The 14212-nt window shown below is 35.6% G+C and overlaps 1 protein-coding gene across 1 annotated transcript in view; it reads left to right on the top strand.

The window, feature by feature from the left end:
* The window catches only part of BTBD9 (BTB domain containing 9), a 124872-nt gene extending 112370 nt beyond the window's left edge, over window positions 1-12502 (top strand). The window contains exons 11-12 of the mRNA XM_068676573.1: window positions 456-534; window positions 4983-12502. Coding sequence (XP_068532674.1) covers window positions 456-534; window positions 4983-5177 — 274 coding nt within the window. The 3' untranslated portion in view covers window positions 5178-12502. The remainder of the gene's footprint in view (window positions 1-455; window positions 535-4982) is intronic.
* Window positions 12503-14212: the final 1710 nt, after the last annotated feature.

Here is a 14212-nt window from a genome sequence, read left to right as displayed (position 1 = left end):
TGTTTTTCCTAGAGCTGTAATTTTCTTTAACTGAGCTCTGATGATTGATGATTTCTCATGAGTACTTAACAGATGCATTTACTTTTATTTATCTGATCTTTTGTTTATCTTACACAGCCAGTAGTACTGTCAAGGATTTTAGACTTTGCATTCAAGTTGTTTTTTTTTTTTTCTTTTTTTCCTGTTACCATTTTCTTAACTTTCAGCAATAGTATGTGTTATTCCTGCATACAAATTACAGTAGTATAAGGTATGTATAAATACACATAAGCAGAGTCAAGGCACTTGAAAATAAACGTGAACAAGTAGCACTCGAAATTCAGGTGATGAAAAGTGTTTCTGTTTGTCCTATTAAGTTATTTTGTACTGTCATTTGAATGGATCCCCTGTATATTTTACTTCAAGCTGTTGTGTTCATGTCTAATATTTGTATGTCTTTCTGGAATTTTTTGTAGATCATGGCAAACAATCACTTTTGATAAACAGCCTGCGTCTTTTATCAGAATAGTTGGAACTCACAACACAGCTAATGAGGTAAGGAACTTCTAAGACAGCCTGTATTCTTCATGAATGTATAACCATATAGTTTTTCATATCTTGCAATGAAATTAATGATGCTCGCTAAAGTGTACATGCTTTTTTTCCCCCTCCCCTCTGGCAATCTGGCAAAATAAGAATGAATGCTTTCTGTATTTAAATATTAGTGAACTGTTATCATCTTCCCATACTCTACAGAGTTGAAGGGCTGTTGCTAGTGTGTAGAATACATTTGTTTGGTTATTTTTTACACACAAGGTAGAGGAAAGTGTTTCTAGTTTTGACCTGTGCACAATGCCATCAAACATTCCTGTCAAGTTTGATTAGTATTTAAATTATTCCTTATTTTGATGAATAATGAGAATTTTACTGCACTAGAGAAAGTTGTATAGGCTCTGATTACTTGGTTTTATGACTTTTATATTTTTAATGAAGAAAACATAAGAAAAATCTCATTCTTCACAAGAAAACCTTATTTACATGATTCTCTTATAACTGATTATCTTACCCAGTAAATCAGTTAACTAACAGTGACCGAAGAGATTTTTTCCATTAATTTTATACAGAAAAAATGTTTCACAATAACGCAGTGCAACATTATCTTCTTTCTGTTTACTTGTGCTTCTGTCTTTTATTATTAAGCACCAAGAGCTGCTTCTGTGTTTTATGCATGCGTGTCTACAGCCCACATGCATAGTTCAGAGCATTGTACTTTCACCCTTTACAATGAACTGTAGATAGTGGTATTAGGGGTTGCCAGCTCCAGCAGTATTAAAAGTTAGGATGGGACTAGATGATGACCTCTAAAGGTCCTATCTAACCTTAACCATTCTGGTATTTCTGATCATATTTAGCATAAGGGAAGGCTAATTCTTAGGCATGGGCAGAATTGTCAAAAAGCATTATGTCCAATTTTAGATCTCCTATTGACAACATACGAGATGTCAACATCAGTTCTCAGCCGATAATTAGAAAGAAGCTGACCAATACATGGAACCAAATATAACATTTTTCTTTCTAAGCACCATCTCCTGTAGTGTGTGGTTCAATCTTCATCAGTGAGTTCTCAGAAATATGTAATCAGAAACTGCCTTCAGGGTTGTTCTGCATGCATGAAGAAGCCTTTTCCATTACTGATCAGCATAGACAGTCCTATTTGCTCTCATGCCAATCTCTGTAGTTTCTCATCTCTTTATTAAAAAAAGAATATGAGGAACATTGTGTAAACTTAGCAAATTGGCCTGTAAGAAACATTACCACCAACTTGTAATTCTTAAAGGTAGCTTTAAGCCCTGAAGAATAACAGGTTTATGGGCTTTTAAACATAATTCTAATTACAAATTGGTTCTTGTTACAAGGAATTTAATATCTTGTGTAGTTATTTGTAAGGAGCAGTGCATAACTATAGTGAAATCTGTATATGCAAATTGAGTTTATGGCTATTCATGTAAAGGCTAAGTGGAACTATAAACCCATGTTGCCATTCTAAGTCTTACCCTCTTTTATCCTTAAAAATTGTACCCCATTCTAATTTATTTTATTTTTCACACAGTTTATTCCTTCCAAAGCTTGGGGGAAGATTATTAGCATATACATACATATATTATTATATTTTTTTTATATACCCTATTTGTTCTATGAGCACACAGCTGCAGCATACCTTTCAACTTTGAAGCACAGTATGATTTTTGGAGTTACAAAAACAAACAAAAATGTAAAATTTCTCCATTTTGTGAATGTTTCCATCTTTTAAACTTGTATTTTCCTCCACCATATTTTTCATGTGTTGAAAGACATAATCTACAGAGATTTTCTTGACCTGTTTTTTTTCATATGTTAGAACGTGATAAAAATGTAACCTGTTTTTTTTTGAGCTTACACACATCCTACTTTAATAAATAAAAGATTTATTTTTCCTTAGTCCTTATGTTCGTTTATCTGTCAGAACTGGTCACCTGATACTTTTAACTGACTATATAAGTTTTGTCTTGTTATTCCTCTTCAGTAGTACTGACCTGAAAAGAGCATCTAGTTGCAAACGCGAAAGCTTTGTCTTCCAAATTACTGCACCAGTGTGTGTGTACTTGGCCTTCCTGCTTTATATGTCAAACCTTCCCTAAAACATCCATGAGAAGTATAACATAACATTCATTAGAGAACGATGCTGAACTGTGATCTCAGCTTTTTTAAAGTAAAAAACACAGGATTGTTTGTTTTAGTAATACTGGTCTTATATACATAATTTCAATATTAGATTACGTAGATGAGCTCAATTGTACTTCTCTATCTTCTGCTTCTTTCATAAGCTAAACTCTCTATATGTTAAAGTGGCAGAGTAACTGAAAATGATGCTGCAAATTCACAGGCCTGTTAATTTGCCAGATGCTGAGATGACCATTAAGAATTTAGTATGAAAGAAACGGTAAAAAAAATAAAGCTATAATTTAAGAATGAGGTACTTCAGATTTTATAGGCTAGTATCTGCTAAATTTCAGTGGTAAGTGTAATATATTTTAAAAAGCATGCATCACTATGTAAAGCAAAATTTTGTATGAAAAACATTATTGGTGTAAGATACAGCAGTTATGGAATCTTCTGACTTGTGGATCTCCATCCTATTCATTAGACTGTACTTCCTTTCAAGAAATGCAATGCATTAAAGAAATGCAATGATGAGATATTGTTCTCTTCTGCAAATCCTGATGCTGATAAGTGTGGCTGGAAAAATGACAATAGCTGTTACTTTTAAAAGCATAGGAGTGTGATGGGTATAAAAGGGACTTTTCAAGAAGTGTAGCTGAACACAAAAATTGGCTTCTCAAGAACTGTAACAGATGGAGAGAATTCATGCCACTCTAGAAATTAGTTTGGCTTCAGAAAAAGCTTACCAGAAGAAATGCAGAGAAAAGGCCATTTTGTGCACGTGTGTGTGTGTGGGTATGGGTGCAGATATATTTGTAATCTGTTCATATATATATATATGAAGACATAGCAGTACATCTTTATGTTAGCATCTGTGTATATACAGAAATATAAACATGAATCGTTATGTATCTCTATAAAAAACTACAAGAACTTGTACACTGAGAGGCACAAGAAAATATAATGGGGATACAAAAAACAGTGAATGAGAATATATTTTATTCATTCCATTCATGCTGTCAGTATTTGAATTAAAAACTAGCTACCTCCTCAGAAAAGACCCAGGTATTAGGCATGTCATTGTAGATATCTGTGCTATACACACTTGTGCAAGGATGGTCAAAAAGCATAATAGGATTTTCAGTTGTTTTAAAGAAAGGTTAGAAAATACAATAGTCTGTAGTCTTCTATGAATGTGTAGTATACCTGTGTTTTGTTTATGGTATTTGATTTTGTCCACTTTAACTTGAAAGGGCCTGGGAAAGGGCAGTTAGGATTATAAGAGATTACCCTTGTTTGTGAGAAGAGCTTTAAAGATATGAACTACTTAAAAGATGAATGAAAGGAGATGTCATTCAAAAGTTACAAAATTACATAATTAACTTAAGACCATTTTTAAATTCAGTTTTAAATGTTCATCAAAGTTTAGCTATAAAACTACAATAAATGACAAAACAGAAAATTTTAAAAGCAATATAAGAAAATACTTGAATTACTATGTGGCAAAGCTGTGCAATTCATAGCAGTGAGAAATGATGTGGAAGTAAGTTTTGTAACAGTTTGTGTTCCTCCCTTTTATCTTCCCAAGCAATTCAAGTACAAGTATAAGTAAAAGTAAAGTAGAAAATATATTGAAAAAAAAATACTTAACAGATGACTTTCTTACTCAAGAAACAATCACCTGTACAGTGGTGCAGGTTGCTTAAAACAGTGATCAGAAACTGATCACTGTTTTAAAGGGCATATTTCATGTGATACAACGACAGCTTTCTTGGACAGTCTGAATACATTTCTACATACTTTGGGATATCTCTGTAGAACTATCGTTGCTATTATAGAAGGCAATCTTGAAAACAGAATCATATTGGTAATTATATAAATTTCACTTCTTGTGTGTATGAACATTCAGTCTTTGGAGGATGTAATTAGATCACAATATATGTTTAAAACAATTAATTTAATTGTTGTTGTCTTCCCATAGCATGTAGTAGATATTTATGCTACTTGGCAAAGGAAAAAGTCATTTACAAATATCTCTATCTGCCATAGAACCATCTTTCTGCATTTTGGTGCCATAAGTAAAGGTTTGTATAATTTGAAGGCCTTCTCTTGCTCCACTCTTATTATGTCACTGCAATATTTATGACACATGGAAAGACGTTTTTGACCTCATGCTGAAACATTCTAATTTGATTAAGTACTGATTTGGCCTGCGTACTTCCATGTAAATTTCATCTTATTTTGATCGTGCTTTTGACAGCATTTAATTGTTTTGCTTTATCTTCATCTTTTGTTCTCTCCAGGTTTTTCACTGTGTGCATTTTGAGTGCCCAGCACAAAACGGTACCCACAAGGATGAGGGTTGTATGGAAGTGGCAACAACAGAGGTGGGAACTGGTGGACAACAGCTTGTTTCTCGCCCTGTTCGAGCTGCAAGCACTAGTTCCCTGCATTCCCCTCCTGGATCCACCTCGCGTTCACATGCTCACCAACCATAAAGGAGGTTGAAAAAGGGAGCTTTTGCAGCCCCATTGACATTATATAAAATTATTCAGAACTTTCTTGTGCTGGTACCTTTTCTTTCTTTTTCTCTGTGAACAAAGGGGACCATGTCTGAAAGCTGGAAATGCTGAAATGGCAAAGGCTTTTCCCAAGGACATGAAGAGACTGCTTCACTCTCCTCAATTTGTTCAAATCAGGCTGGTCTTCAAGGGGGGAGAAAATAGGTCTTCAATCTTCATCAAGTACCCCACTAACACCTACCTCTCTAATCTAACCAAGGCAAGGAGAACAGAAGGAAAAAAAAAAAAAGAGCAGAATTACAATGAAAATCTAAAATGACTTGAGCAGAATAGAAGGCATATGAAACAAATATTTATTCCCTGAAGGCTTCCATTAGCAAATAAAATGTTTAAGAAACACATCAGTATAGAATATATGTTATTTTTTAAAGTTATTCTTCATTCATATTTCTTTTTATCATGTAACCTCTTTTTTAAATTGTTTTAACTCTGTATCCCACTTTCTCTTATTTTTGGCTGTAGCAAATGCTGTGCAGTAGATTAAGGAAGTATCAAATATGTTTACCTGCTGAGATGCAAATTCCCTCATTCATCAGTGGGATGACAAGAAAAGCCTTCATGATATCAACAAACTAATTAATGGATGCTATGTTAATCTTGACCTTAGTTAACTTTTTGAAGTACAAAATTGTCATTTCTTATACTCAAAAAGAGAATCCCTAAATCAAACTTCCATCTTGAGAAAAGCTTATTTTTCACTCATGAAGATGATTACTTAAATTTTCTTATGTTTCTAAGAAAACTTGCAACAGATCATCTTTTTTTTTTCTTTTTTTTTTTGCCTTAGAAAAATGGAACTGCATCTAGTCACTGACAAGCAGTTGTTCTGAATACTAAAAGAATAATTTTAAGAAACTTATTTGTATCCAAGACAAAATGCTTTACACTCTGGAGCTAAAAATTTAAAGGCCTCACATAAACTGTTCTCATAATCTTCAAAAAATACAATGCCTTTATACAGTATTGTAAAGGATCTGGCTATTACTTTACATCAGAGAATTGATCTGTGTCTGGATTAAACTGTGTACTACTTTGCTTGTTCTGAGTGTTTCCACATTGATGAGAACACAGCCTCTCACTCTCCAGATCCACGTGACTTTTAGGAAGAGCTCTGTGTTGGTCTTTCAGTATGTGATGAAGTGTTTTTGTATTGCGACAGTGATGTAATTGGCAAAATTATTTAGGAGGTTGTTACTCCTCACAATGCATGTTATGTTGGAAATGTCAGCTAACCAGTTTTACATACTGGGAGTCTCCTCTGGTGACAGATAACCTTGTCAGAGAAAAAGAAAGCTAGTGCAGGATAAATATGGTTTTCCTTTGCGTAACCATACTGATAAAATGAGTTATATCAATACAGCAAATAGTATGCTAATCTGTCACACTACTTAATTTTAAAGAATTTCCTGACTGGTTGTGCTTAAAACAGGAAGAAATATAACAAAAAATAGCAAGGAATCAGTAGAAACTTCAAAGGAGAAATGCTTCTGCTTTCTTGTTTCCAATAAAATTGGCTAGGCTTCATCAATAGTATTACACTATTTTTCATTGCCAAATTACTTTTGGGTTCAGACGTTTGCGTGTAGTCCCCTCCTTTGCCACTGCCTGTTTCTGACTTGTGATATCTGTGAGTGAAGATGCATGTGCACTGCGTTATATATCACTTGTAATATGTGCCATGGCTGCCTCGTACAGCCCCGAGCTGTGAGGCAGGATATTTGTTGCTCATGAGCCAGCACCTAGTCTTGGTTGTGATTACCTTATGGCCTAACAGCCTTTGGAGCATGAAAAAATTGAGACTAGCTACTGGGGATGCGATTCTTTTGTGTAAGTCTAAAAAGTTGGATTTTTTTTTTTTTATTATTTCAGAAGTTAAATAAGAAAATCCTCTATTCTAGTTGTAAGCCATGCTGCAACTACTGAGATGCGTGGAGCATGTCTTGTCTTTGGTAGATAAGTCCTTCCTTGTCAGTGGTGGTATTTCTTTGCAGTTTGATCAAACAAGTTTGCTTTTCTCAAGTTGTGGGCAAGCAAAGGGCGTAACTTCCTAGCTGTTAGCCTTTAATAGTCACTGTTATAGGGAATGCTTGAAAAAAAGGGGGTGGAAAGGTTTGTGCCAGCTGTTCTGAGTTTAGGTGCTCAGCGAAAGAACAGGATTTTCAGTTTGTAATCTTTGATGTGCACAATTAATTTTTAGGATACTAATAAGCCTTACAGACCGTAAGCTATTGCAAATCCTTTTTGATCTTGTACTATGACTCACTGTTGAAGAGAAATGTCTATGTAATTCCCATGACATTAGCTCTCTGCCAGGAATATGAATGAGATTCCCCAAATAGGAGAGATTCCCCAAACAGAAAGAATCAGCTCCTACAGAACTTCCATTACCCACCCCCAAAAATAATTCAAAACAAAAATCAGTTTAGCATTGTCCCTTCATACGGAGAAATCAAAAATTTTAGTATTAGGTATTGTCAGTCACATTTGGCCTTTCTTACAATCTTTATTTTTGTCTGTTAAATTTTTTCTAAGAACCTGTGACTGAGTCTGAGGTGTCACAGAGCTTTCAGGCCTTTAAGGTAAGCCCTGCCACAACTTGACAATTTCTAGTGAATCCTTTACCTTTTTATTCCAAGAAACAAATATGTAATGAAACCTGAAATGTGTAAGGGACCTAAATGTCCCTGAAATGTGTATGGGACCTGAACTCTTCATGGTCTTCTAACATCATCCACCTACAAACACTCCTGCTATCTTTATTCCCTAGTATAGTTTCCTGCCTTAAACATTGTGGCAGCAAGAGATAATTACTAGAGGCAAAGGAAGATACCACACAGAACTGATCTGTGCTTTTGTGTGAGTATTCTCATGCTTTCTAATTATTGTCTATTTATTGACTCTTAATATCAAATGTAGCTCTTATATGTTCTTCTGATTTTTTTAATTTATTTATTAATTTTTTTTTGCTTTCAGTGGAAGTAAGTTGCGCTGTCATGACTTAACATCAGGGCATTTACAGCATCAGGATCTAGCAGGGTCATGAAATAATATAATTATTCAGAAGTGCGTGATCGCTTAACTTGTATTTTGTTTGCAACAGAGGTAGAGCAGACCTGACCGGGTGTTCATTATATTCTTGCCAGAAACTATAAAATAGATCGCTTGTTAATTTTCTAGGTAACAGAACTAACTATATTGTCATCATTGAACCGTTAATTCTATTTACTACTTGAGCAATAGTTATTGTTACCTTCAAATTCTCCAGGCTTCTTTTTCTTTGTTTTTCTTCCATAGGTTGAATTCAGAGTTAGATCTAACTCACATGGAGCTCAACAAAGCTCTTTCTAAAGTCTCTTTAATTAGCCAATTTCAAATTAATTAAAATATTTTTATTCACAGAAATCCAGGGCCCAAAATCAACTTCAACAAGAGTAAATACAGTATTTGTAAAACTCATTTGTCTGGGAAAATGAGTTTCTGAAGTGGGCAAAAATTGCACAGCTCTGTTTTCAAGCCATTGTCAAGCAGCTCTTAAACAAAATTTAATGGTATATTAATAGGAATTACAGTGAGAGAAGGTAATCCAAGACTAATGTAAAAGAGAGCACAGAGGGAAGAATCAGCAGTGTTTTTAGGGAAGGATCTGTTCTTCATTTCACTTTCCTTCCTTTACGTCTCCATTTCATGCCTTTTCCGTGCAAATCTCTTTTGCTTATTTAATATGATAACTCATGAAGGAGCTCAGTGTTTCTCATCATTGCTGAAAAGATCAAATGAACTTAATGCATCTTCATCTCTACTAATCATAACATCAAATTAGAGAGTCTTCAGTCTGCCATCTGACTTGGTAAGAGTCAGTTTCTGTGAAAGAAAAGAAAGGCAATGATATCAATAGTTTTTCCACTTTGTTTTCTAACCAAATGCATGTAACATCTACTCATTATTGAACAATGTTTTGTACATCTAGAATCAGTGTGAAGATTAGAAGGCAAAGTTAATGCCATTTTTGTCTGATTGTTATATGTTAGCTCTGCTTATACAGTGACGCCCACTCAGAGACACCTAATATGGAATGAGAATGTAGCTGTGTTTTAACAGAAAGCACAAAAGCTATATGTTGTTTTCTTCTGTGAAAGTCTTTGTTGGCTTGTGTTTTGACAACTGTCAATAATGCACCATCAAATGGGCAAATGAATGCATTGGTATTTTTGTTGTTGTGGCTGGAGTAGTCAGCAAATATCAGAGCCAGTAATACTTAATGTGTTTGAGAGTAAATATTTAAGTTTGTATGTCATCAGATCACTTGCTAGAGGGCTAAACTATGCTTTAAAAACAATGTCTTGTAGATCCTAGAGGACACTTGAGGCCTGGTTCCCTTCCCCTTCTCTTAATTAATGATGTATTTAGGTCAGAATCCTTAGTTGTCTCTGAACTGACTGTCATCGGTTGTGCTGGTTAAATTACATATAGAAGCTCTACGAAGCTTTGTATAGGATACAAGTAATAGAAGTCCTGGGTCAAGGTCTTATTGGAGTACCTAAATATTCATATATGTGTTGAATTGACCTAGTGGTTAATCACTTAGCTTGAATTTAGAACAGGTTCTAAAGCTCCTAAACAAAACAAACAATAAAATAAAATGTGAAATGTTACCCATGTGGTATGGCAGGATGCAGAATCTCTTCTATTGTTGCTTAAAATGTGCAAATGTCTAAACAAGGTATGGGTGAGCAGGTCCAAAGCTGTTTTTGCCCAGTTGTTAAGAGTTGGCAATTTGGCTGTAGCAGGGTGTAAATAAAATGGAGCAAATCAAATGCTCATCTCAGGGAGGTGCAGTCCCAAGAACACAGGCACATTCCTCCTAGCTACCTGCATGCTATGGCCTGCAGTCTTAACAGAGCAAGCCTCCAGGTGAGTTTAGTTAACTGCTCAAAACACACGTGCATTCTTTTGGCCCTTTACAAGCTTTCATTGCTTTTGTTGACTGAGGTAATGTAGAAGGCACACCAATAGTCCATGACAGAATCTGGGCCTATGTTTGATTTTGCAAATGATTACTGGAAAAATAGTTTAAAAAATCATCCTGCAACTTTTCTTAGATAAAGCAAGCCCAAATAAACAGCTGTAGTCTAATGTGAGGAAACTCCAAGTATCTGTTGTTGAATATTAACTAGATTAACTACTTGTATCAGTTTTTTAATACCTTATGTGTTTAATTACTGTAATATATACAAATGGTGGAAATAAAGAAATAATCAGATCTGTGCTTAGGTAGTAATATGCCCTTGGCTGTTATGGGAATTGAATTTGCATTATTATAGCTAAATATCTGAATGAGTGATGAGGTAGTCTGCCTAGGTACAAATCTGCCTCTCCAGTTCCTCCTGTCCCTTCAGGTGGGCCCTGGGCTTTCTTAGAGGAAGGAGAGCTGCACTGTTGGTGAAATTTAAGTACTTTTTCTCACTGGAACTGTTACTCATCTGTTCTGTGTTTAGCATCCATTCTCTTTGTGCAGATCCTCATCCCTCAGTTAGAAGAAGGTTACCTGCTTTCTTGGGGCCTTCTGGGTGACTATTCAGTGACTCCAACAGATGCATCACCACTACTGTCTATGCTGTTTTACAACAAATGGTGTTTGTCCAAACAGTATCAAGTGACACCTGAAACATCTTAGTAAGCCAGGCTATATTATTGTGGAGAAGAAGGTTTGCACCTCTAAAACTCTGTGCCATGTAATTGGAGTGAATGCTTGTGGCTTCTTTCTGGAGAGGAAGTAGGGAACTTGCATGCCTTCCAGAAATCATTCATTTTCCTCATATTTCCTCGTATCATCTGCATCAGACATATGTTGTCTCTCTACTACTGAGCTATAATTGCTAGGTGGATTATGGTCAATGCCTAGAATCCAACAATTGTGTTTAATAACAGGTACGAAGAAGTCCTGTCTTTAAGGAAAGATTTTGGATTGTGCTTTTGAAGCACGGACAATCCCCTGAATTGTTTTTTGGCATCTTCCATATTTATCTGGTGGGGGATTTTTTTTTTTTTTTTTTGTTATTTTCAGCTGCTAAAAGACTGTAGAGTTCTTCACAAGAATGTCTCTTAATGTTTCACACTGAGAAACCAGTTTTGAAACAGTCTCAGAGGGGTTCATTGCTGGAGCACAGAAATGGGCTTCTTCTGCTGTCCCGGATTCGATGTGGATAATTCTGGGAGTTTGAGCTGTTTTTAGCAGCACATGCAGTGATGTTGCATGAATTGGGTCTGTTTCAGGAATGAGGTAACATACTCATTTTGAGAGGTAAATATTTTGAGTAAATGTTTTTATGCAGTAGTAGAAGGCTTGTGGGTCTTAAATGATTAGGTTAGAAATATATCACTTAGAGCAAGGGTTGGAGTTGCAAGGAGGAGAAAATTGGGGGAGAAAACTGCTATGTAGTTACTCATATGCATTTGTGCATATATAGCTCAGACAATGTATCTGTTTCATAAGTTGAAGTGACTTTGAAGAGATGTGTTTTGACATGGCCTTTTTTTAGTTTAGTGAGTTTTGGTAAGGAATCTATTATTTAGCTGAATATGAGTACTGATCAGAGGAAGAGAATGTAGGCAGCAAGGCTTTAGTAGGTTTTATGGGAAGAGCAACATGAAGGTCCAATTCCTGTAGTCTGAGCTACTTCTGTTTGTTTCCTGACCTCGCAGCTCTTACTTTTTCCTGCAGAATTCCTGCAGTCTGCTTGTTACTCCTTTTCTTTTTCTCCCTACCTAGAATTGTTTTGCTGTTGCAGCAGTGTTCCCTGGAACTTTCCTCCAAAATGTGATATATTAAGTTTTTTTATTTTGTTTTGTTTGTTTTATTGTCTTATGTGGTATAAAGTATCCTAGTCCCAGTTCATTCACATCAGACTTTAAGGTCGATTCCTGCTAGGCTGTCAAGTGCTAGTGAGCAAAATTTAAATTTGGCTGGCTGTGGCTATGGGAAACAGTAGCCCATTTCAAGCTTGTACTTCTATAATCTGCAGTCTGTTACCCTTAAGAGAAAAATCATTAAAAGGTTTTCTGTTGACTTAAGTTGTAGGTCAGGCTTTGTGCAGGCTTATCCAATTTAAGTCAAATATAATTGTACGTGTTTCTCTTTCAAATGATGTTCATATATGTTCAATTTGTTAGTTTTTCATTGTTCACTGTGTTAGTTGTATATAAGTGTTGTTTTCTCAATAAACTGCATTGTCAAAAGTGAACCTCGAAAGAATCTGTAACTTTTCAGAGTACCTGTGGGGAAAGTATTTCAGCTGCTTGTGGATTCAAACATCACACTGAGTACATGGGCTCATTTTGAGAAATACAGCATTACTTCACAATTCAGTGCCCATGTCTATTAACTTTGTCCAATATATTGTAAAATTTTCTTTCCTTTCTGCTTTGCTCAATTTCATTATTATCACTGGTTTTCTTTTTGGAGTGACTGTTAATATTGTTCCTTCAGAGACTGTAAATTAAATATTAGGAGCCAGGCTAAATAGAATTTCAGCTATTAATTAACTTCTTCCACTCATTTCTGTCAGTGCTCCTCTTTTGTGGCAGTCAGGAGTGTAAAACCCTATGGTTACATTCCCCTTTTCTGTTGCAATTATCATTGTATCTTGACAGTTTTGTGCATTAAATCCCTTTCCTTCTTTCTCATGTTTCCTAAACATCGATTTCCCATAACGTGGTTCTAAACTACCTCAGACCTTGCTGTGAACAGATTTTCAGCTACAGTGAATACTTTGTCATGGCCTTTGAATGTTCTCTAAATGCACGTATATGTAGCTAAATCAGCCTGCCTGGCAGCAATTGCATTTCAGGAGCACAATCTCCCTGGAGTAAGACACTTAACTGGGATGAATTCAGAGGCACACCCATTCAGGTTCATACTCAGAACTCTTTCACAGAAAACATTTAAGGAGCACAGCTTCTGATATGGGAAGTGCTTTGACTTTCTGGTCTCAGCTCTTTGAAGAAAAGTGATATTGCCTGCACTGGACTACTTTTACCTATCTTTTACTGTGACAACCATCATAAAAATTGTGGTGTCAGACCTCTATTTCTGGCTGTTAGCAAGAACTTCACAATTGTGTTGGACTGTGCTTATCAGATGAGAATAATCCCCCACACAGCATGTTCTGTTGACCTTGGTAACATTTTATACTGCAGTGGATATGCATTGCCAACCATTTGGGCTAATTAGGTTTCAGGGAGAATGCTGGTTGCAGATTGTGCAGCAGTGATCCAATCAATAACTATGGGAACTGTCTGGTTTTGTAAGTTATCCACTCAGCAAGGCAGTAAGCCTTGTTCGTACTGATTTCCTTTTAACCAGCAGACATGCACATCATCGAACAAGCATTTTGTAGCATGAAATTTTCTATGTACATCTAGAAGAAGATGCATCACAGTTATATCCTTCATAGTAACAACATGTATTTCTAACAGAAGTTGTAGAATTATTAAACTGCTATAAGCTATTCTGTGCATGCTCCAGTGTTGTATTAACAGTTTGTATTGACAGCTGATAAGCAGAGGCTTCTGGAGAGCAAGTAAAGCTAGCTCTGGATTTCTTATTTAAGAGGTTCAAAGAGCAGCCAAATTCTCCTAAGTGAATGCAGGACCAGACAATGCTCAAAGCAAACCGTCAAGTGAAACTCTTGTGCTTTGTATTTATTTCTTTGGGGATTTTTCCTTAAGGTACTTAACTTCACAGGAAAAAAAAAAAAAAAAAAAAGTAGAATATATTTAAAATAGTGATGATTAGAAATGCCTACCTTTTCAAGAATGAGAGAGGTGTGATTTGAGAAATAAAGTGATCTTTTGTGCTTAACAACTTGTCTGTAGTTTTGTTAAAGTAATGGCAGAGCCTGTCTGGTGCCATTCATGTTTTGCATTTAGGAATAGGAGACTTCTGGCAGAAC

Source organism: Anas acuta, chromosome 3 (genome assembly GCF_963932015.1).
Source record: "Anas acuta chromosome 3, bAnaAcu1.1, whole genome shotgun sequence".
Lineage (NCBI taxonomy): Eukaryota > Metazoa > Chordata > Aves > Anseriformes > Anatidae > Anas > Anas acuta.
This window is presented reverse-complemented; position numbering and strand designations above follow the sequence as displayed.